The sequence below is a fragment of the Limulus polyphemus genome, unplaced genomic scaffold, assembly GCF_000517525.1.
Source record: "Limulus polyphemus unplaced genomic scaffold, Limulus_polyphemus-2.1.2 Scaffold479, whole genome shotgun sequence".
NCBI lineage: Eukaryota > Metazoa > Arthropoda > Merostomata > Xiphosura > Limulidae > Limulus > Limulus polyphemus.
The window spans coordinates 335,317-360,812 of NW_013666089.1; the positions used below are offsets into that span (position 1 = coordinate 335,317).

The 25,496-nt window shown below is 32.6% G+C and overlaps 1 protein-coding gene across 1 annotated transcript; it reads right to left on the minus strand.

Annotated features, from left to right (window-relative positions):
• Positions 1-252: 252 nt before the first annotated feature.
• Positions 253-25,121, minus strand: LOC106458522. Its single transcript, XM_013918041.2, has 8 exons — positions 23,931-25,121; positions 18,667-18,828; positions 18,215-18,286; positions 15,711-15,836; positions 7,251-7,420; positions 6,692-7,017; positions 4,842-5,103; positions 253-3,628 (listed from the first exon to the last, which is right to left on the minus strand). The coding sequence occupies exons 1-8, from the start codon at positions 24,873-24,875 to the stop codon at positions 3,265-3,267; spliced, it is 2,427 nt and encodes an 808-aa protein (XP_013773495.1). The 5' UTR covers positions 24,876-25,121; the 3' UTR covers positions 253-3,264.
• Between the last annotated feature and the right edge of the window lie 375 nt (positions 25,122-25,496).

The following is a 25,496-nucleotide window of genomic DNA, read 5'->3' on the forward strand; positions in this document are numbered from 1 at the left end:
GTTGTTAATAAAGATTTTCTGTGATTGACAGGAGGGTTTATGGTCTCAGATGTTGTTAATTAATAAAGATTTTCTGTGATTGACAGGAGGGTTTATGGTCTCAGATGTTGTTAATAAAGATTTTCTATGATTGACAGGAAGGTTTATGGTCTCAGATGTTGTTAATTAATAAAGTTTTCCTGTGATTGAAAGGAGGGTTTATGGTCTCAGATGTTGTTAATTAATAAAGTTTTTGACACTGACGACATAAAATAACTAATGTACTACAGAAAAGAATGGTAACTTCTTTTTCCACTTTTTATTTATTCTTATCTTAGAAAAATACAGGTCGGTAACCATGTCTGTTAACAGTCAAATGATAAAGGGACAGTTTAATGATTACTTTCACCTAACATTTTGAGTTTTAAAGAATTGTAATTTTTCATTCTGAACAGCACATTACATTCATGTGGGCTAAATGCCCAGGTCAGAGAATAGCTGCAGAATAATCTTGTGTTTGAAATATAAAATCTTCATAACACTAATTTTTAATGACACAGATATAACTTTAAACTTGAAATTCAACGATTCTTCTATATTTCTTTTAATAATAACAATTGTGAAGAACAAATTTTAACTAATTTTCAGCTGCATATTAACATAAGGTGGCTCTGATACACTGAAAATGTCTAATACAAAAGGCCTTAGATGTAATTCAAAAACATTCCTAGAAACATGGATTTAATCACTTCTCCAAATTTCTTATATTTGGAACTCATTCTTAAACAACTTCACTTTAGGTGATCTTGTTCTCAAGTTTATATTTTATTTTTGAAGTACATTTTCTGATAACATTGGTACACCTTTTCAATGTGTTTTACTTTGTTTTTACAAAAGATGAGGAGAATCTTTGTAGCAGTAAGCATAAAATTTTACAAACTAAATACAGCACTAAGTGAAATAACCACTTACAGATGGTTGAAAATGTTAAAACTTTGATTTAAGTCAGTATATAACACAAATCTACATAAACAATTGATAACCAGCATAAAATCAATTATTGAATTTTTATAATGCATATTGGAATATAAGATAATTCTAAAAATAAATGACCTTATAACACCAAATTTAGATATTTATTTTGTTAGATTTATTATTCAATTGGATGCCCAATGTTTTGCTTTACAGCTTCTTCAGGAGTGTTACACTAAAACATAAGTGAAAGTATAAAACTTGAAATGGTATATATATATATAAGAAATTCTAATCAACTTCTACAGTGCATTTTTGATATTCTAAATAGTAAAGCTTATTGTTTAAAATTTAAATTGTTCTCTATAGTAACACAAATTCCTATTGAAAACAAATATTAAAAGTCAAGGTAGAAAACAAAAATTTACAAGTGCCATCGTTTGTTCCTGATCATCTGTGGTCATAGTTGTTGGATGACAAGAGCTTCTTTAAATTTTCTATTGGTATATTTAGTGTCCTCGATAAGGAACTGTACAGAGAAGGTTGGATTCATGCCATGAGTTACTTAGCCATGATTAGTTAAAAATGACTTACAACTGCATTTTTGTCATGTTGTAGTTTATAAAGTTCTTTTATCCTTGTGTATAGGGTTCTTCTGGTTTCACCAATGTACATATGATAGCAAATGTTACATGTAATTTGGTAAACAACACTGGAAGCAAGATAGCCATCTTTAGATTGTAAACACTTTTTTGTAAGACAGCAGACTTTATTACAATAATGGGTAATGTACAAGATTTTGAAAGTTGAATTTTGGGAATTGGACCCAGTCATTCTGTAACTTTCATAGGCATTTCATATTTCTTGATTATTGTTTTGTCATATTTTAGGGAAATTGTTATTTTTCTTTTATGGTGAAAAGTTAGATATTCGTTATTTAAAAGGAGAAACTTTAGTTTAGATCGAGAAGTATTTCTTTATCTATTTCATTACTGCAATTGTGGTAAATTCTTTTTAATTCTCCAATAACAGCAACTTTCTTGGAAGTGTTTAGACGATGGGAGTTGAAGTGACGAAAGTAGTTTGTTTTATTAAACAAGGTAAATTGTATATTACTGATCATCAAGATAATGTCAAGAAAATCTGTAATGTAATGTTTAATAGCATTCTGTTTTCTATGTAAACACATCTCAATAAGTTAGCAACATATATAAGTATTTTTTTTAATACAACTCTGATCTAGAACCCTTGATAGCAGCTTCCCAGCTAAACAACTGCTGTTTACTGTAATGTGATATTTTTTCAATGTAATAATATACTTAATAACTTGTGTGAAAATGAAATTGATAAATATTCTTATCACATACGCAACTAATTCTACTTCATAAAGTAATTCTACTTTGTCCCAACTACTGGTATATGAAAATGTGAACAATGTGTTATGTTGATGTCCAAGGTTGGTACAAAATGTGTAAACAATTAGAAGCTGCGACACTACCTTTTTCTAGTCTACCATAGTAGGTCCAACTTGTTACCCTCAATTTAATGTGATGCATTACTTTTTCGTGTCTTTTGTCAATATATAAAAATAAAAATTTATATATACAGACACACACACTCACACACACACAAAATCTTTTGAAGAGGTACGATTATAAAAATATCACATGTACTAAACTTTTTTAGTATGATACATTTAAGTTGTCAGAAAAATCTTAATCGACAAATCAAAGAATTAAAAAAATTAAACAAGAGGGAATTCCCACTAGATGTAGCACTTGAATTAATTTATTAAGTAAATTAATCTATGAGACCTTTTTTTCCTTTTTATTAGATATATTTTGTGAACAAGCAATACCAAGCATGGGGTGCTCATATATGATTCAATTTTATTATTCATCAGGATCTCTACCAGCCTACCCTCAAATTGAAATTCTTTTACACAGGATTAGAGTAAATTAATCTACGAGACCTTGTGTGTGGTCAAATACATTAATCAAAATGGTTTGACCTCCTGAGTCTAAAACTGTAATTAGATCTCAAATCAGTCAAGAGATGACAGAGCTATGAACTAAAATTTTGTACTTGAAAAAAAAACAAAAAAAAACTATAAACCCAGAGCCTTTCTATGAGCCTCTATCCCATGGGTAAAAATTAAATATTTTGACAATTTTATTTCCAATAGTTCAAGAAATGTTGCACATCTATCCAGTTTCATTTAGAATGATAGATGAAAAATTATATTGTACTATGAAAAATATTTTCATTAACTTAAGTATTTTGAAAAAGAAAGTACAAAATTCATTGACTGCTTCAGACATAACAAGATTTCAAATGAGCTATTATCTCATCAGCATTAATTTCTTTTTCTAGTAAATTAAGCCTAAATTGTCTATATTCCTGACTATTAATCACTAGTTTATTTTCATCAATCTGAGCTGACTCTGAACATTCTAGTTCACTCACATTAGCAGCCAGTTCCGTAGGAGGGTCAAACACTGAAGAAGATGGAACCACAAGTGCCGACTTGATAATGCCAGTTTCTTCTCTAATTGCATTTATACACAATGACTTCAACTGTTGGTGTAATGTTTCCTCTCCTGTCTGTTCAATTAACACATCTTCGGGCAAAGCATTATACAACCAGTGAATAAACAGTGCTAAATGGCTGTTATCACTTGAAAAATAAAAATATTACATTTAATTCTACAGAAAAGCAAATATATCACACAAACTTAATATAGACAAAATAAACTCTCTCAATGTCTTCCTCAGAATATATCCTGTAAACATTCCATCTATTCTGTCCTTAAATGTTTTTACAGTACTGTTTTCTAGTCCTCTTTCAATCTTGAGGGATCACTTTGAGTAAGTTACTGTGACCATAACTTGATTATTAAAAATATTTCTATATTTTAAATAATTTTAAGGATAAATTTATATATTTTTTTTAGTGAAGAACAGCTGAACTCAAAAAATTCTGAAAAATATTGGTATTAAACAAAGTACTAAAATTGCCTCTTTTTCATTGAAAGAACAACAGGATAAAGCTAAAATTGTGTTTTCAAATTTGTATACTTGTGTTATGGTAGAAAGAGAGCATAGTGTTTTGGTTCAAGCAATGTCCTGTTGCTAGTGGCAGGGCAAATATAATTTTAGGTTGTATCTACAGAAACATTGATTACAAGTCTAAAGAAGTTATAATGTCACTGTATAGGTCACTGGTTAGACCACATGCAGAGTATTGTGTTCAGTCTTGGGCTCCTTACCTCAGAAAGAACATTAGATTGTTGGAAAGGGTTCAGAGGAGAGCTACTAGAATAATAACTTGGATGTAAAGGTTATCTTATAGGATAGGAAAGATCTCTGAACTTGTTTTCATTTGAAAAAAGAAGAGTTAGAGGGGGTCAAATTGAAGTGTTGAAGATTGTTAAGGGAACTGATAGGTTGATGCACCATATTTCTTTTGCATATTTAATTGTGAAAATGGTAAGACTAAGGGGCAAAAATATAAAATTTAGCAGGAAAGAGGTCATTTTCAGCTAAGATAGCTTATTTTTTTATAACAGGGTGGTTGGCTTCTAGAAAGGGTTGCCTTCAGATGTGATGGATGCAATTAATTTAATGAAGTTTAAGGGAAAGCTTGATAAATATTTGAATGATAATGGCTGGTTTTGAGTTTCTTGTTTTTAGGGTTCAATTTCTAGATGGAACAGAAGGTCCCTTGCTCTCCTTTAATTTTATGTTAAGTTATGATGTGAAAGTGATGTATTAGCAGGAAATGGTTGGACAATCACATGACTAGCAGCCTGTACAATATGACAAAACAAGACATCAGAAAAGAAAATATGAAGAATTAAAAATCATCTACCAATTTTCTGAGAACTTACTTGTAGAAAAGTTCCAACACTGCATGTTTTGTATCCAGTAATCTGGTTGTAAAGTTTATTCCATAAAGGGGAGAGAATTTTTCTTGAAAAACAAACAATCTTGTATTAAGATGATGTAACATTACTGGTGGATGGTGTTGGAAGCAAGACACTAAAATCTTCTCCAGGAATGAAAGATCAGAATGATAAGTTTGTATCTTTAGTGCTAACCTTTCCTGTAGTGCTCTTAAAGACATCATTCGCTGGATGATGGAGAGCTTTCCTGGAAAGTCAGAATATTATTATGTTACAAAAATTAATATCAAACTTCACTTGTATAATATACTTAGATTTTCTGTTTGTTCAACTTCCTTTTTTTTTGAAATAGCACAGTTACAGTTAACAGGTTTGGTACAAAATGTTTAGCTAATTTCTTCCAAGGATATTTAGAAGAAAAAATTCTACTAGTCTCAAATTTGAGCCAATTCTGTATTAATTATTTTGTGTGAAGCTTTATTCTTTACAAATAAGATGTTCTTCATTTAATTTATATTGAAGTTCAAACATTTTTAATAGTTGCCATTATATGCTGCTCCTTTATGGATCTGTGTTTTGTCTCATTCTTTTCATAAACCAATAATTACAAGCATAAGGGAAATACATCCCAAAGTCCAAGATCTGAGAGCCTCCTGTTATTAGTGAACTTAACTTCTATGCTCTGCTTATAATCTGCAAGATACCACAAAAGTCATAAATGTTCAAACAATAAGGCCATTTATAAAAAGTGGTTCATCAATGAAAGAAAACAAAAAGAAGGACCAATGTCCATGGAATGTTGTCTGAACTTTCAGGATTGTAGATTAACTTACAGAACTTGAAATTTTAGACTTATTTTTTTAAAAAAAGATAAATACAGCAGTTAAGTTTGAGTATTTAACTATATTTGTACTTTTAATACCTGAATGCAGGTTTCTGATCTTACAAAAAAGGCTTAGTTTTAAATAAATGACTATATGCTAACAAAGGAATTATTTTGATACAGACCATCCACTGTTATTCTTTCTGACAATATGCACATTTCAAAAGAAATTTCTGACAGTATATGCGATAATCTTCAGCTATCTATAAAAAAAAATGTTCCTAACAATTTTTTCTTATTAAATACTTTACTTGCAAATGCAGCAACACAGAGTCTGAATCACAAATGTTTTACATAATACTGTCTATGTGTAAATTGTTTAGTATTACAATGTTATTTGAATGAGTAAATAAGTTGTAAGTATATATGTATGTCAGTATAGTATGTTACAGCTAGATGGAAGCAAGAACTAACAAGTATCTGCTTTGTAAATCCTAATTTACAACTATAACAAAGTTCTTTTGCTAAGCCTTAACCAGAGTATTTATATTCCTCTTCTGTCAAATTAAGTTAAAAGAAACAGGAACAAAAAGTTAATACCAATTTTTAAAGAAATGTTTCAGCTGTGTGTTTAGATGCATGTCTTTTTTAAAAACTTTAAAATTATATGAACAATGTAATTACATTTGAACATTAACATTCACATGCATTACTTTTACAAGTTTTAGCAAGAATCACCTCTGTAACACAATTTTCAGATTTCGCTGAAGATTGAATAAGTTACTCCGAAATGTTCGAACCTTGTAAATAAAATGTTTTATGTATTATTAACTGTCTTCATCTTCATTATTAAACTTTGGTTTCCCCATCATGAATCTATTGAATTATTTTCATTTTGTATTATCAAAGAATTCAGGATATAAAACAAGTTCATGAGTTTTGCTACAAGTTTCTAGTAGAATTTGAGAGAAGCCATAAAATAATGTAAATTCTATACAACAACAGGACCTACCATCATTATTCAGTGCATCTTCTGACATTTCCCAAATATCACCTGCATGTACAGTAGAGCTAACAGGTAACTGGTGTATCTTCTGAGAAGAATCACATGTCCAAGATATCGTAGCACAAACTTCAAGTGATGCTGAAGTAAACAAAGGGAGAGGTGACACTACTACAAGTGAAACCATGTCTTTAAGATGTAAGACCTCATCTTTATATTTGTCCAAAATGCTAGGCTGGCTTGACATCCCTTCACTCATATGATTAAACACAGTACAATTAAATTCTGTCTCTCCTTGTTCCATATTAATAGATATTTCATGAAAACGAACAGATCTGAAAATCAAAACATAGCAGTACAAAATAAGTGATGGACAAATTTGTTTTTGTCCATTTTACTACACCCCCCCCAATAAAAACAACAACATATATTATGGTAAGTTTTTATTTTTAATGGCTATGATATTATAAGTTATTGTAGTTTATCTTTATATTATCTTATACTAATCTACATGACGTGTATCTGTAACTTTACCTATTAATGATCACAGTTTAGAAACTATCTCTACCTGCCAGTAACATTTTTCAGCATCCACCCAATGATCCACTTGTTTTGGATAACAGTTTGCCAATGAGACACGACTTCAAGATCAATTTCTTTACCTTGAACAGGAAAATTTGTTGAAAGATGGCTTGTTTCAGGTCCCACAAGAGTAACCAACTTTGGATACACATCATTCTTATAAAGAAAAAAGTTTGTTGTAACACTAGAACTTGTAACTACAGAAAATACTGTCAAATTTTGTAATAAGCAAGAAAAATATTTAAGGCTTTAATAACTGATTGTAAAATAAGAATGGAATAAAATTATTTATTTACCATTGGATGCATAACTAATACTTCAATGTACACTTAATCTAAGCCTCTTTTTCTCTCTCTCTCTGTTTCTGTTCATTCTTACATAATGTTGTAGCTTTTAAACATTTTTTGCTTATCTAATATTTTTAAGATACACTTGATTTTCAGAAATCTCTCACTTTGACTACTCAAGTAATACACATCATATCTCTGAAGACAGACCAGACAAGAGGAGGAAGGGGGGAATTAAGCCATTGAGAATAAAGTAAATATTTTAATTCCATTTTAGTTTTGAAAATGCAAATCTTACTACCTTATCTTACCTCAAGATGGACAGGTAACTAAACCCATCCCACTAGATAGGAGAAGAGCCAAGATGGACAGGTAGCTAAAACCATTCCACTAAATAGGAGGAAAATGCTAGAACAAAACAGGAGATAGATCACTCAATAAATTGAGAGTGAGTAAGAATGATGAAGGCAATTTCCTAGATTGAGACAATAGAAAGGACAGATTTCCTAACAAGAGAGTTAGGTGCATTGTATGGGTCTGAAAGCAGGAGAAAGCACCTGTCTCAAGTATGGAAGAAGACCAGAACATACAAAGGACACTGATCATTCTGAGTGATTTGGCTATGAAAAGCTTGTACTTGAGCATGACACAAGATACAAAATGTTGGAGGTCCTTTAAGAAGAACTTGTCATGTCGAGGACAGGCACAATATGGAATATTTCTTCCTGAGAACAATGTAACAATCTCATGACAAACCTGGACCTTACACATTTATCAAGAGCAACTAACTTTCATAGTCTAAAGGACAGTGCAATGAGTTATAGGACTCTTAACAAGAAAACCTATATAGACAATGTGACTTATGTTAGAAGTCTTCTATGAACTAAGCATAGAAATAAGCATATATGATGCATGAAAATTTTCCTCGTGAAAACTATGAATAAAAAATTTTAGTAGATATGTAGAATTTACTTTTATTAAACATTATTATACTGTATTGTAACTTACTATTATCAAATCTGTCAAATCAAAAATTAAGTTACTTTAAGTTTTTCTAGTTTTATTTCAGTTCTTTTAGCAAATATGCATTTCTTTTAATTTTTATAGTATATTTACTTCCTATAAAGCCAACATGGGTTACATGCTGAAGTCCTTGTTTCAAACAGATTTTACATGTAGAATGGTATGTCTTGAATTTTTTCTTTAATTCTTGTTCTTTGTAATAATTTTGAAATGAAAAAAGAGTTCCTATCAATACAATGAAACTAGCATTGATGTAAAAAAAGTTTCAAATTGTGTTTTGGGAAAACAAATATGTGACTTTTATACAAAAGTACTGGAAAGCAACATGCAAAAAATTATCCATTAACCCTTAACTGCTGATTCACCGTATAGGGTACAGTCCACCTCCAGCAGTTGAATGAGAGTGTGCTGTATGGCTCGCAAAAATTCTGCAGCTACAGTCAAAGGGTTAAGCTTAATAACAAAATCAGGATAATAATGATAAAATAAAAACATAACTATCTTATAATATATGTTAATACAAGTTTATTATGAATATTATGGTGCTTTGTTTGACATAATTTCAAGATCTCATGTATGTGATATTTGTTATAAATAGAGTTATGACATAATTTCAAGACCTCATGTATGTGATGTTAGTTATAAACAGAGTTATGTTCTGCAGATAGGTTCGTCGTGAGACCTGCTCACACGAATAGCAGGGTTTAAAATGTTGCCAATTGATAAACACAAAGTAATGTTCTCTGGATATTTTTCCAAGAAAAGGCATAAAATTTTTAGGGTCTGACTTTTTTCCACAGATCAGTAGGGTTACCACAAATACAAAAGTTTTATTCCTAGGCCTAAGGAAGTCTACAAATGGAATCCTGCCAACTGGTACATTAAAAAGAGGAATTAAAGGGTACAAAAAAAGATGGAAAATGAATTTGAAGTCAAACCTTTCAGAGCTACAGAACACTAAGATTCATATAACTAACCAAAATACATAAGCAGAAAAGACAGCATTGTGGTATATGCTGAAAAATATGTAGATTGTACAACAATAACAAGCCCAAACAAAAAAGAGAAACCTATCTAGATCTAAAGAAGAACATTTTTGAGAAAACACACAAACTGTGCAAACCCCAAGAAGAATGAACCATAAGTGGAATTTTGGGGATGGGGGGGGGGAGCAGTTAATGTCCACACTATTTGTTTCTGTTGGATATAGTGTACACATGACACTCACAATAACTAAGCCAGCTGCTCCCCCCTCAAAAATTTTTGGTCCGAAATTATGCCCATGAACAGAACATTCATATTCTTGGAACATAAAATGTTACATTTAAAAGAGTTTAAATTCAGAGTGATGATAACCAGAAGTAAGTAACAGCATGAAATAAGACTTTTAAACAAGTTCCCAGCAAAGAACAAGTCAGAGATTAAAAAATACAAGTTAAAAGTCTTAAAACAAGTACAATGTTCCATTCATAAAACCACTATAATGTTTCAATCATTATAATATGTCAGTTAAGAGATTGAAAAAAAATGTCATAAAGAAAAAGAAAATCTACTGGAGATGAAACTGAGTGGGAAATAAAAAAGAAAACTTAAAAACAGAAGATGGACAATGCACCAGTTAAGGAAAAACAAAATTTTCTTAAGGAATCTCAATGACAGATGTTACATAATGATAATTATCTAATGCAATAAAGGCTAGAAGCAAAAGAATTCAAACACGAGAAGCACATAAACTAATTGTTTTTTAGGTGTACATAAATTCCCGAGAACCTAAAATAAAGATATCATGGAAGAAAGCATTAGATAAAAACAATGCTTATCTGTTTACGAGTCCAAGTTGAAGTTGAATTGGAACTGAAAACAAAAAATATGCTTCTTAATGATATACACACTTTTTACATTGTCTGTCAAATCAAGAAAAGCACATGGTGACCCGTGAATTGGAGAGTAGTAACATGCAATTTTGGTGTAGGAAAGCAAGGCATCATAAGTCATATAAAAGTCATAAACAACATGCATAAAATTTACAAAGGTGAAAAAATTGGCAAATTAAGAAATAAAAGTTCCACAAATATATAAATATGACTAATCTCAATTGTAGGAAAATATTAAAAGAAAAACAAAGAGTTTTTATCTTAAATTAATAAACAAGAACAAAAGAATCCAAATGTGACAAACTTTTTGTGAAACAAAAGTCATATCTGTTAAATAAATAATCGAAGAATGGGTTAACAAAGTAAACTTAGATATATGAAATTTTATCACTAGTAGAGAGAAATATCTTTAACTTCTGAGATGTTTAAAAAATTAAAGTTCATTAGAATGTACAGTATTAGCTACTTGTCAATCCAGAATATACATGTACAGTATTAGTTACTTGTCAATCCAGAATAGACATGTACAGTATTAGCTACTTGTTAATCCAGAATAGACATGTACAGTATTAGCTACTTGTTAATCCAGAATAGACATGTACAGTATTAGTTACTTGTCAATCCAGAATAGACATGTACAGTATTAGTTACTTGTCAATCCAGAATAGACATGTACATTATTAGCTACTTGTCAATCCAGAATAGACATGTTCAGTATTAGCTACTTGTCAATCCAGAATAGACATGTACAGTATTAGCTACTTGTCAATCCAGAATAGACATGTATAGTATTAGATAGATAGAGGATAACATATGAAGAATGGCAAACGATGCAGGAAATATTAAGGACATAAATATTGGAATGATGATGATCGTATGCCAGGAAAGAGGTGTGAAGGGAAAAATGGTACAAGGAACATGTTACAATGGATTTAAAGGGAGAACCGAACAGGGCATGAAGGAAAACATTGAGCTCCCAATCCATCAGAACAAGAAATGAGGTAAACAGACCAGATGAAGCAAATGGAAAAGGACGGAAATAACTGGGGAGGAGAAGGCTTTCTTGAAGTGAGAAGATGGAAGATGTTCAACAGGGCAGCCCTATAATGATCAACAGTTGAAATGGACAAACCCTGATCAAACAACCAGGTGATGAACAGAAGGATCAGATGGTTGGAAACTAATGCAAATGGACCAAAATCTGAGGTAAGACCTAATGACTGTGGTACAAAGACAAGGAGGAAGAGTGAATGGTATGGGCAAGGAAAGACGTTACATGAGGGGTGAGCCCCTGAGCTAAGTCATGGGACCGAACAAAGCCAAGCATAAAGATGTAGTTTGGTGATGTTGGGATGAAATATGACCAATCGCGGTTGATAGAGGAGCAATCACGACAGAGATAAGGGCTTCCAGAGGCAGAGGGAACCACATCTGAGTCAGCCAATATGGAGTAACCAGCAAAACACAACAAAGAGTGTTCTGAATAAGAGAAATGACTCTGTAGAGGAGTCTGATTGAAGGGTAGACAAATAGGTGAAGACCCCTCCAATCTTGACTGAAAGCATCCACCCCCAGAACTGAGGGATGAGGAACTAGAGACTAAAAGGAATTGAGTGGCAAATCTATCTACATGAGGGTTCCCAGTTGAGAACACACCCACTGAAATACCTGAAGATAAAGGGACCATTCCGTGGGGAGAACCCGGGAACCTAGTTCGGATGGGATGAGTGACTAGCCACAAGGTTCATAATTCTGGGAGCATGACACACCAGAACCTTCATGTCATGGCTGTTGGCTTAGTGCAGGAGCTCCAGAGTCTGAGAACACAGAGATTGGGACTTGGTTCCACCTAGCTTGGTGATATAGCTGACAACAATGGAATTTTCAGAATGAACCATAACCACCCACCCCTGTAGGAACATGAAGAAATGATATAGAGCCTGATGAACTGCCAAAAGGTTCTAGGATGTTGAAATGGAGAGTAGTCTCCTTGACTGACAACTGACCCAAAATATTTTGGGAAGCGAGGAAAGCCCCAACCCATCAAGGAAGCATCTGTTAATGGTTGAAACTAAGTACAAGGCCGAGGAATGGGAACCCCCACTTTGGTCAAGTCCCTGTTGGGTCAACAAGCAAAATTTGGCCCTTATTCTAGGTGGAAGAGAGATAGGATGGTCCAAGGGATCAATGAAGTTCCACTGGTGGAGAAGCATTCATTGAAGGGAACACATATGCACCTGACCAAAGGGAATGAGAGCTTCCATGGAAGCCCACATCCACAAAAGAGATAGAACCTTCCGTGCAGAGAGAGAAGGAGAAAGTAGGACCTTTGTGACTGCTCACTCCAAATCCTGGAGCTGAAGCAGAGAAGGCTGGTTGTGACTGAGATGGGAATTGAAGAGAACCCCCAAATGAATAAGAAACAGGGTGAGGGTAATAAAGGACTTCTAAAATTTGATGAGAAACCCCACAAAGGCAGCTTTTCAAAGAAGCAGGTATGAGTGACTGACTGGGCACGGGAACAGGTGAGCAGTAGCCAGTCGTTCATGTAATGGTGAGTCCGAAGACCCAGCGAGTGAAGATGATGTGCAAAAGAACTTGGTCATCCAAAGTCCCATGGGAAAAAAAACCTACCAAAATGAGAGGTAGGACTTCATGGTGAAGCGAGGGGTCTCCAGATAAATATACAATCGGAACAAATTTATGATGGGTCTCCAATTTCATGTGGTTTTGTTTTGGAAATAACAAATAGATAGGAGTAAAATCCCAGTTGATTGTTCACCATCCGTTTGATAGCTCCTTTGTGTAGGAAGTCTCAAACAGACTCAGCAAGGCAACTGGAAGAGGTGTGATCCTGAGAGGAGGGAAGGAAATCTGGGAAATGGATAGAGGGGGAAGCAGAACTAAATGCAGAAATCTTCATATAGAATCCATTGAACAGTCATGAAGTGTAGCCAAAAAGACACACAAACTAAACATTAAAATAGAGAAAATACTCATTACAAAAAACTAACAAAACCTAGAAATTTTTAGAGTCCACAAGGTACATAAAAATGACAAACCAGCAAAACTATGAAAATCGACCTAAAAGCGAAAAGAATAAGCAACACCTAAAGCACTAAAGGACCTTAGAAGATAAAAGGCCTGTAAATATCAAACTTATAAGTTCACTGAAAGAACCAATAAGACTATGAACATGAAAGTAAAACCTACACTGAAGGACATGAGAATAAAAAGGTAACCAGTTAACAATAATAAATGTTGACTCCAATCTAATCCCCTAAAGAAAAAGGCATTTACAAATAGGGTAACACAAACAGTGAAAAGAAGTATAAATAACGAAGCAACACATCTACAAAATTGGCCAAAGTTTCAATTACCCAAACAGTAACTAACAAACAAAACCTACACATATACCAAAAATGAAACAAAACAAAGTAATAAACAAACCCTAAATGCACAGTTAAACTAAAGTAACTGAGATGGTAAAATAATTTTAAAAATTGAACTTTCCAAATACTGAGCGGAGAAGTCATGAAAGACCTAAATTGTTGTGTGCAGAAATTAGGTCCATCCCAAAAGCTCACATAAGCTCGCTAAATATGGGTATACTAACTGAGAGTGAGGAATACACACTGAAAAACTTACCACAGATCTCCTGGGAAAGAGAACAATACCTAATCCAGCAGATTATGTGGAGGTGCAGCAACAGGTGGAAAGTGCCATAGAAAGAAATTTCCACTCAGTAGTTATATCCTTCTTCACAAAATATCATAAAATGAAAGGAAGAAATTGTTGGCAGCAGAAACAATGAAAATCAACCACAAGTTGAATCAGATATAAATTAGTGATCAAGCACAATCAAGTTTTTGTAGCCACATGGAGAACGAGTTAAAACACGTCTATACACTAAAATGCCAATCGAGAAAGTGAGGATTGTGCTAGAATAATAGATGTAACTACTTGCATTAGTATAGATGGGGCAGTAAGATTGGTGGAGGGTTGTCACACGATCAGCACATGTTTTGAAATGGTGGAAAAATGAAGGGGTATAAAAGACTGGTGCACTGTTAGCGATAAAATTTTAGCTATGCTTAGAGGGCAAACCAAGGTTGAGATAGCTTTGAGTGAGGGGAGATAGTACCATTTCATAAATCAGTGGGTTTGATCCTATTCTTTTGGCTCAGCCCTTACCAGTCAGGTAGCTACAGTCTTCCATAGGCAGAGTATGACTATTGGAGCTTCCTGTCTCACTTCTGACATCAAACACCCCTCTTATGATGTCATGCATTTTTTTAGGGTCACATAATTTGATTACATACATGTATCTGTTCTTGGTTGCTGAAACAAAGTTTACAACAGAGAAATTTAGCTATATACACCTTTCATTTAGTTTGAACAATTACCAAGTTACAAAATACACTCAAAGTAGGAATGAACGAAACAATGGTCACACCATTTTGATGTTGCACCTTGTCAAAAACCAAGTGTTGTAATGCTATCCCACTCATTCCAATGTTGTTCCCTTACTTTTTGGTGCTCCAATTCCTACTTCTTATTTTTTTATTTAAAATTTGTTTACACTTGTTAGTACTATTATTACATCTATTTCACTGTACATTCATCTCTCACAGACTCTCTGTTACCCACCTTTACTACATCTGATGATTATACCTGTACATCTCTCAATTATTCTGTTGCCCATTGCTAACCAAACCTGTTGACTATGCATGTACATCTCTCAGTCATTCTGTTGTCCACTTTTACATCTGTAGATTATACTTGTGCATCTCCCAGTCAATCTGTTACCCACCTTTACTACATCTGTTGACTATACCTGTACATCTCTGTCATTTTGTTACCCACCTTTTTAACATCTGTTGATTATAACTGTACATCTCTCAGTCACTCTTTGCCCACCTTTAACTAGACCTGTTGACTATATCTGTACATCTCTCAGTTATTCTGTTGATTATAACAGTACATCTGTCATTCTGTTACCCACTTTTAATACATATGTTGACTATACCTGTACATCCCTCAATCACTTTGTTGCCCACCTTTACTACCTCTGTTGACTATACATGTACATCTCTATCAGTCATTCTGTTACCTACCTTTACCACATCTGTTGATTGCACATGTACATACAGTGTTGCTTATACACATAGCTTATTAAGTCATATTGCTGTTCACAAAATCTAGTATATACTATATTCCCTACTAATTATTATTATTACCACAACTATAATCTATACTCACCTTCACCATATCTGTTGACTGTACATCTTCTACAAGAGTTCTTTGTAACTTGTGTAAAATGTCTTCAATCACTTCACGCTTTTGCAGCAGTCTGTCTTGTGCTTGTGACAGTAAAGCTTTTCCTTCCTTTACAAATGTAAATACAATGTGTTATATCAATTTTCATTTAGAAAGACCAAAACAAGTTAATAAAAAAAATCAAGAAATCACTGGACTCTTTTTGTGCATATGCCTGTATGAACTAGTCCAGTTTTTCACTTCTTTAATTCACTTGAAAAATTAAAAAAAAAAATCTTTGGCAATTATGCTATGGGATTAGAATGGGTTCTGAACTTTCACATGCTGTGGAAAAACAGCAGTTAAAAGAATGTCCAAATATTTTTAAACAATTTTACTGTAGGAATTATGTTAATGTTATCTTTGTAGTTTTTCAGATACAAAAGTGTGCTACTGAATTTTTGCATTATCTGAATAGTATACAATTTACTGTGGATTTAGTGAAATAAAATCAGTGTGAACTCAGCCTAAAAAAACTAGAAGGAAGGAGTACCCTCTTCATTATGTGATATTTTGATAAACTTAACTCTACATTACAAAGAGAGAAAGATGGCGAGGTTTAGTTGCACTTTACAAGAATGGTATTCCAGGTTTTACACTACTTTGGATCTACTACTTCCATCATCAGCTGTGCTAATCCTGATGAGCATGTTCATGGTCTAATGTCCAACTAAACCTGCTTTTATACTGAGCTTCTGCAAAGGACAGTGAAGTCAACCTTGAACCACACATCTTGACAAACTTTACACAGACCAAAGACAAATTGACTCTACATTTAAAGTCTTGTCAAGTATGTGCTCAGTTAGGGTTACTCTAATTCCAGTTTCATTGTCTATTCTAATGAAAGTAGCCAAGTTGCAACTGGAAGTATGGAACCTTCATAAACTTCAAATTCTTGTTTATTATCATGTTACTGATGCCATGGGATACATTCAGCTTCATCATAATGACTTTTTTAGGTTGAGTAATAGTCTTTTTGTAACCACAGCCCTCTATTTGCAAACACTGGCATTGCTTAGGAAATTATTTCAGAGCCCAAAGTTATAAGGACTCTACTGTACAAGTTAACACACAGTACATAGAGAACACTTGGAAAGGACTGTGACTTATTTCTCTAGCCAGAAACCTATCCCAGCAGCACTGCACAAGTTGAATGGAAAGGAACCCTCCATGAACCAACTATATACCTGCTAAACAAACTGACCAAAGCACCGTGGCTTACATCCGCAGTGACAAGTCTCTGCATTAGTTACTACAAAGTACAATTAAAGCTCTGCATATATTATTGTAATGAATTTGATACTGCTAGGTGAGTTTTTTGGGTTATTTGATAATATGAATAATGGAAAGTCTAGCTCACTTACTGATAACAAAACCATTTTATTCTTGAATGAATGTTTTCCAACAGGCCCATCTTTACAAATAAACTAAGTCCAACAGAAATTCCACTTACTTGCTAACTTTCTCATACATATGGCACTTTATCATATCTGTATTACTTCACTGAAACGTGAGCTCATTAGTCATAACAATGAAGTAACTAACTAACTAACTGATAAAAAAAGCAAACTGAACAAACCATGCACTGATTACTCATTAAATTACTAATCAACCCAATAATTAAGTGTATAGCCTAACTTGCTTTTGATATATGACTCAAATTCTTTCCTTTACTTTGGAAAAAGTTTTACACATTAAGACCAACCCCTTCCTTTTAAGATAAACTTCCTTCCGGTTAAACAACAATACGTATTTCTACAAATGTTTCAATTAAATACATAGGCCACAACTGTATATTATACACTTGGTGGTGCAGTTAATAGAGCAGTGTCTTTCTGAACACTAATGAGAGCCAAGCATCCTTAGTTCAAGGACATCTTTCTTAACATCCCAATTTATTATTTGAGTATGGAAGTACACTATGCTAATATAACAACAAATTGGCAAACAATGATTTATAAGCATAATGAAGCAGTTTATTTTTTGACGAACATACAATATGTTTCAAAAGAACATCAATCTTTATTTTTCTTATACCCAGAGAAGACAGATCAATGTTCTATCGAAACATGTAGTATATTACCCCAAAAATAAACTGCTTCATTATGCTTATAAATTATTGCTTGCCAATTTATTATTCTGACTTGTTATAACACACATACCATGTGGTTAAACTTCTCCACACGCTTCACTATAAATCTGCCTACGAATGTTAATAATTTATTTAATTATAACTGAGAAAAATAATAATCATTCAAATAATTATCCATATTTGTACTATGTTTTAAATGTACTCATTACAACCTTTTTGTCATTCACATTTTATTTGAATTATAACCAATCTCTTCATCTAGAAGTGCTACAAAAAATCATAATTTTGTTATTCTTTATTATGTAATTCTTGGTAATTACAAATCCAATGAAATATAAATAAAACATGAACTTACTATCAATCTCTTTTGAAAACCAGCAAGAGCAGTATCTATGTTACTTGATAGGTCTTGGGAGTTTTCTTCTGTCTTAACACACACACAAAAAAAAATGACATATTAACTTACTTTACTTACTTAAACTGATCCATTTAGATTACTGAACAAAAATAATAGCCTTTGGGTATACAAAAGTCACCCAATAATTAATTATAACAATGTCAATTTCACTTTTTGACAACTCTTTTAAACTTGGATGTCAGTTAACATCTATTTTTGCTAAAATATTTCCATGAGCTTATTTTGTTTCAAAAGCATTATTAGACATTCAGTTGTACCAAAGGAATTCTAATGTAAAATATTTCCTGTTATTTGCACTCTAGTAAATATAGGTATATTTAGGAATGTACTGCTAAACTTCACACTACTTTGATTTCTTTTTTTTTCTTCAGCATTTATAAAAAACTTACCACAGTTAGTGGTGTAAAAGATGTGGTTTCAATTAGTAAAAAATTTCTAATTTCTTCCATTCCATTACTAGGAAGCTGTCGCAGAATCAACAACTGTGGAGCCCCCTTCCGAAGAAAATCACCAATCAACAACTCTGACACATTTTCCCATGTCTGAATGACCTGCAATGAAGATACGTTGATTGGATAATCAACTACATAATCTATGTAAGTATATAATTAAGTACAAGTAAAGACTGGCATCTGGTTCATGAAGCAGTTCTGACCCATCCACCAGCTATCAGGCAAACAATAAAAAATGAACAGATAATTAAGCTAAAGTAGAGCTTATGTTTAGTATCTTTGAATTAATATTTGTTACTTATTGCTGTATTATTCTGGTGTTTAATACAAATAAACTTGAATAAAGCTATAATACATTATCTTCCTCAATCACTAGTGTCCAGCCTGTTGAGACTGCACTCAGAATACTACGCAAATTGTCACTTGCACCAAGTTGGACAAACTTCATCTAAATGAATTAGTTTCCAATGATACAATGAAGATTACATCTAACATCAGTAACTGTAATATATGGATAGGATAGTCTGTGGGATAAATAGAGAGAAAATAATTAGATTGGGTTATCTAGGGGATGGGTTGAAGGAAATAAGTGAAAGGGTGCTAACATAGGGGTAATGATATACGAAAGGGGTAGGTCATGGGAGCTAACTGATGGGTACAGGGTGTTGATAAAGGTCTATAACGTAATTCTGTCAAGGTTACTACTGAGACTTAACTGTGGGGATGAGATTATAAGTATGTCAGTAAGGCTGAATGCTAGACTTAGGTTAATATGTAAGGAGGAGCAAATCAGCTCATTGGAGTTGTGGGATCAGTTCAATGGGAAAAAGAAGCTTATTGAAATGGATGGTTATATTTAAGTAGTGTATGGGTTGGCTTGTTTTCAAGGACTATTAATTCAGCAGTAAGAGCAGTTTTAAACTAAGACTTGACAGTGGTAAGGGCCAAAATAATGAAAGAAAATAAGATGTAGAGAAAAGTATAAGGTGGAAACAAAGTGAAATTAGTTTTAAGGGTAAGCTAAATTGTTACTGTTGTAGTATTAATACAACTTTTATTGCATATGAAATAAAATTGATGACTTTAGAGCACTGGTTGGATTATAATATAATTGGATTAACTGAAACTTGGTAAATACATATGATGTTAATGACAGGAATTTCTCTAAGATACATTGTGATAGTGTATTTAGTAAGGACAGAATAATAAAAAGAGGGGGAGGGGTGGCTTTATATGTAAAATGTGAATTACATCCTGTTGAAGTTGAGGATGTCAAAGATAATAGCAAGAAGACTAAAACTATCTGGGTTTCTGTCAGTGGATATATGGAGAGAGGGTTTTTAGAAATTAATGAGACACTATTAATGAGATAAAGATTTCAACTGTTAAAGTCAATAATGGGTGATTTTGAATTCAGGCATATAGATTGGGAAATGCTAGAGTCAAACCATACGGAAGACGGGTTTTTAAAACAGGATAATTTTCTTCACCAATTCACCAGGGAATCTGTTAGGACAGTGCTATTTTAGATTTATTGTTAATTTCTAATAGAGAATGCTTGAGAAATTGGAGACTGGGGAACATCTGGGTGCAAGTGATGCTTGCTCTATTAGATTTTACAGCAATATGGAGATCAGGAATAATGATATTTTGATTACAAATTTCTAAAAAGCAAGTTTGGAAGGAATGCAATAAAAGTTATCTGTTGTGAATTGGGCAGCTGAATTATTTGGAGACACTGATGAAATGTGGACAAATATTTTAAATATTCAATATAGGCAGGTTCTTTATGGAAAAAAAAAAGATTGACTGCAAGTAAAAAACAAAATAGCTCACAAAGGGTATGAAGGATAAAATTAAATATACCATTATAAATTTAAGAAGTTAAAATTGTCTGCTATGGTGGGAGACTAAGAGAATTATAGAAGATAAAGGGAGTTAGGGAAACAGGAAATAAAAATTTTTGACTGAAAATGTAAAAAATAAACAATAAGGATTTCTTTAAATGAATTTAGAGTAAGCAAAATGTTAGGATGGGAGTGTGGCCTTTGAGGGATTATGAAATTCATATCTGATGATTATGAGATACCTGGGTTATCAAATCCTACCTTTTTACCAATTTTTACTAATGAAGATTTAAGAAATATTCCTCATTCTGAACAATTGCTAGATGGAAACAAGGTTGAACAAGATGATCACATTAATTATGAGCTTGTTCAGAAAAACAATGGGACATTTAAAGAATAAGGCTTCTAGCCCAGATACTATTTCTCAAGGGTTTTGAAGGAGGTTAAGGATTGGATATGTAAGCCACTTGCTACTATTTTTTGTAAGTCCTTGAATAGTGGGAAACTGCCAGAAGATTGGAAGTTGACTAATGTTACTTCTCTTTTCAAGTGAAGAGATAAATATTATCTCTGTATTTATAGGCCTAGTAGTCTTACCTCAATGTTAAAAAAATATTTTTGGAAGTTTGAAAATGATGTTTTGCAAAGTTATTTAATAAAGTTAAAAATTTTGTTGGATAGTCAACATGACTTCATAAGGGGAAATTTTTTTCGTACTAATCTTCTGACATTCTTTGAAGAGATTTCTTCTTATATAGATGAAGGTAGGGGTGTGGATTTGGTGTATCTATTATTTTCAAATAGAATTTGACAAGATGTCACATAAAAAGTTTGTTAAAAACTTATCTTAATAGGTGTGGAAGACAAGAAAAGTGACTGGATGGAAAAAAATCATAGGTTTTTATAACTAGAATTTAGTCATATTCGATTAATGTCACAAATGGGGTACCTTAAAACTCAATGTTAGGACCTATGCTCTTTTATTGATTTACATCAATGACACAGATAAAGGAATGACCATTTCAATTTGCTGACATTAAGGCTTTGGGTATTGCTGGCTGTCAAGAGGATGCTGCTGATTTACAAAAGAATTTAGGTCATTTGGTGAGATTAGCAAATAAATGACAGGTGGTTTTTAATTATAATAAGTGTAAAGTAATGCATGTGGGTTATCATAATTTGAATTATGAGTACAGTTTTGATTGAAATAATGTTAACAGTGTTATGGAAGAAAAGAAGATCAATGTTCTGGTTGATCAATCTCTCAAGCCATCCAATCAGTGTGCTATTGCTAATGGAGGGCAAATAGGATCTTAGGTTGTATTAACATAAATATTGAATATAAGACTATAGAGATTATAAATGCATTGTATAGACACTGGTTAGGCCATATTTTGAGTCTTTATTTAGTCATGGGAACCTTAACTTAGGAAAAACAATGAATTGTTGGAGAGGGTTCAGAGAAGGGCTACTGGGATGATACTAGTTGGAAAGGTTGTTATATGAGGACAGGTTAATATCTCCGAAAAAACTTTTCTCTGGAAAAAGGGTAGAGGTAGAAGACATCTGATTGAGGTATTTAATATTTTTAAGGAAATTGACAGTGTCAATGAATCATCTTTTTCAATACTTAGTGGCAAGAACTTTAGGACTAGGGGACACAAATGCAAATTATGACAGAATAGGAGTCATCCACAGCTAAGACAATTTTCTTTTTCTAACATTAGTGGGCCCTTGGAAAGGGTTGCCTACATATATGGTGGATGTAGTAAATTTAAGGGAGTTTAAAGGAAAGCTTGATAAATATATGAATAATAAGGGCTGGCTTTGAGTTACTGTTTTCTATACAGTTTATTTTAGTGGATGGTACAGCGTAGATGGACCAACAGGTCCTTTGTTGTCCATAAATGTTATGTTGTATAAGTTGTACTTAGCACAATGAACTTTACATTTATATAAGGCATAGCAAAAGTGACTATATAGTTGTTTCCTTTAGAAAATAGTTTAATTTCTAACTATTACCCTAAAATAAAAAATATTAAATTGGTTTCAATTGTTATGTAACTTTTCTTCAGTACCAAGTGCATAATACCAACCATAGCAACTGTATACTGTATAGTAACTTTGCCATACCTAGTATTAAGCATCAACAAGATCCTCCTAAGTGAGTTAACTTTTCATAATATGATAAACTTTCCATGTACATTAAAACACTCTTAGGGTGCATACCTATGATAAAAACATACATGCAACTAGTTTTTAGTGTTGCAGTAAAGTTTATATTCAATAATATTTATGCAATGAATGTGGTTGTTCTGCAGTCACTAGATGAGCAATAACATTTAATTCTGCAGCATAAAAAAATATTAAACAACAACACAAATGCATTAGAGAAAATGTAGTACTTTAACTTCACCAACAGGTTCAGTCAGATGAATTAAAAACTATGCTTTTAATTAAAAACAAATATATTGACAAAAGTAAAATTTTCATAAGCTTTTTCTTGCATTTATGACATAAAGCAGGATAATTATTCGCATTTTGTTAATATAATTCAATAAAAGTTTAAATCCTTCTTTGCTTCTTGTTGTATACAAAAAAATACATTATTCTATTCATAATATTTATAACTCACCACACATATAAAAAATTTATATTATAAAATGAAGAATAATAAAAATTTCGTGACTTTAACACTTTATTACTACAGTAAAGAAATTTATATATATGAAAAATATTAATTTAGGTTCAACATTGTCTTGATGCTGAAAACACACACAAATGTTAACGTTAGGCATTTTATTGTGCTTATTTGATTTTTTTCAATGCTACTTAACATTGTATTGTACTTAACATTTAACCTAATACTAATAGTATTTCATCTGTTAACCAGGGAAAGATTTCATTGTAAGTAACACTGAAATACATTTTCACTCTACATACTCAAATATTAAATATAACTCTAATTTATGTTATTAATATTAATACAAATCATACCTATATTGGCAAATAAACATTAAACTATACAAGGTGTCCAAAAATTCTGGAACCATTGACACTTCAACAAATTTTACAGAATGTGTTCCACAAGCTGTTCTTGTCATTCAAAACAAATATGGATTAACAGCAGGATTAACTCTACCTTTTCACGCTTTGAGAGTGCAATAATCAGTCACATATCTGAAATTAAAAGAAGCTGCAAATCACTTATGATTCCACATTTTTCAGACACATGGTATATGTAGCTATTAAAGCTGACTATAATAAATATCAGGATGCATAGCTAAGGTTATCTTATTCATTATCCAAAAATCACAAACAATCTCATAAACTGTATTAATCAAGTAACTTCACCTGTACTTGTGCACTGTTCCTCTTGGATACTACACAAGCATCACTCTTAGCAGACTGTAATAAAAAACATTCCTTATTCAGTAATGAACATCTTGTAATTTTCCATGCATCTGAGAATGGAATCTCACAACAGTATTTTATACACCCATGCACAAAAACAATGAACTGTTTGTAAATTGTACAGGCAACAGTAGTGTTGTACTCAAATTTATGAAAATGTTTTTTTCCCAAAGAATTTTCCACAGAGCTTGTAAAGTACACTTTTGTTGCAGTGACTAAAGATTTATAAGCTTCTGGAAAAAAGTAAGCTCCAGGTAGAAATGAAACTTCATTGCTGCTCCATTGCAAAACCAGAAACATTACTTCTTGGTCCTGGTAACTAAATTTTGAATTCCTTCCAAAACTGACAATAAATAATTCATCTTTTGTTAAGATAGGTTCAACAAACAGAATCTTTTCTATTGGAGTATTTTTTAATATAAATTGCTTTTGCTCTTGTTTCTCAGAAGAAAAGACATTTAATTTATTTTCTACACACCATATCATGTATGGTCCATCACAAAGACACAATTTCTGTGATGAAAGATTTTTAAAATCTATGTCACAAACATCACAAGTGTATATCTCAACAAATTCTTGAAGACTTCCATTTTCTGCCTTTGCAGATATGTCACGATGCTCATTTGTAAATTTAAACAACTTCAACACGGCTGAGTTTTGATTTTGTAATTGTACAATAATATAAATGGATTTTGAAAAAGTAGGAAAATCTGCCAATAAACCACTGGTACAATCAACCACGTCAACTAAACTTGCACTTTTTGAAGATCTATCACCAACTTTAGCACTGTCAGCGTATATCTGATGAAAAGAACGTGGTGTAACTTTATAAGTTCCTTCCTGTGAATCAAGAAAAAATCCATAAACAACGCTCCTTAAAAGCATGGGTGACGAGTTTATCCTTGTTTTCGAATAGGAGCAGGAGCTGTGTAAATTCCCGGTACTCGAGTTTCAAGGATATGTAATTTTCCAAGATATTCATATGCTCGAGAAAACATTTGGCAGACAGCGTACAAAACAAACATTAACATTAATTATGAACGTATTAATCAAATTTGGCTCATAGGTTCTGTCATAAATATGAACATAACCTAAAACAACAATTACACATCACACTATCTCAATTTTTAAGTTTACTTTATATTTCATACTCAGTTGGTGAATGTGCCCCCTGTTGGATATTAGGTTTGAAATATTATGAATAAATAGGGAATGGATATGACGGACCGATTAAAGAATGTAATATTTAAACTTCAATAAATCTAATACAATAGTTTTATTTGATATTACTGTTATTTTAAATTAAGGCCCGGCATGACCAGGTGGTTAGGGCGCTAGACTCTCAATCTGAGGGTCGCGGGTTCGAGTCCCCGTCACACCAAACATGCTCGCCCTTTCAGCCGTGGGGGCGTTATAATGTGACAGTCAATCCAACTATTCGTTAGTAAAATACTAGCCCAAGAGTTGGCGTGGGTGGTGATGACTAGCTGCCTTCCCTCTAGTCTT

Bases quoted from the DNA above. Each gene is read 5' to 3' on its own strand.
- LOC106458522 (XM_013918041.2), bottom strand. From the start codon at position 24,875: ATGCTTTTAAGGAGCGTTGTTTATGGATTTTTTCTTGATTCACAGGAA. The intron at 15,837-18,214 runs GTAAGTTCATGT...ACATTTGTAAAG, and splicing joins GTTTTCAAAAGAGATTGATA to GAAGGAAAAGCTTTACTGTC. The intron at 7,421-15,710 runs GTGAGTATAGAT...TTTCTTTATAAG, and splicing joins AGTCAACAGATATGGTGAAG to AATGATGTGTATCCAAAGTT.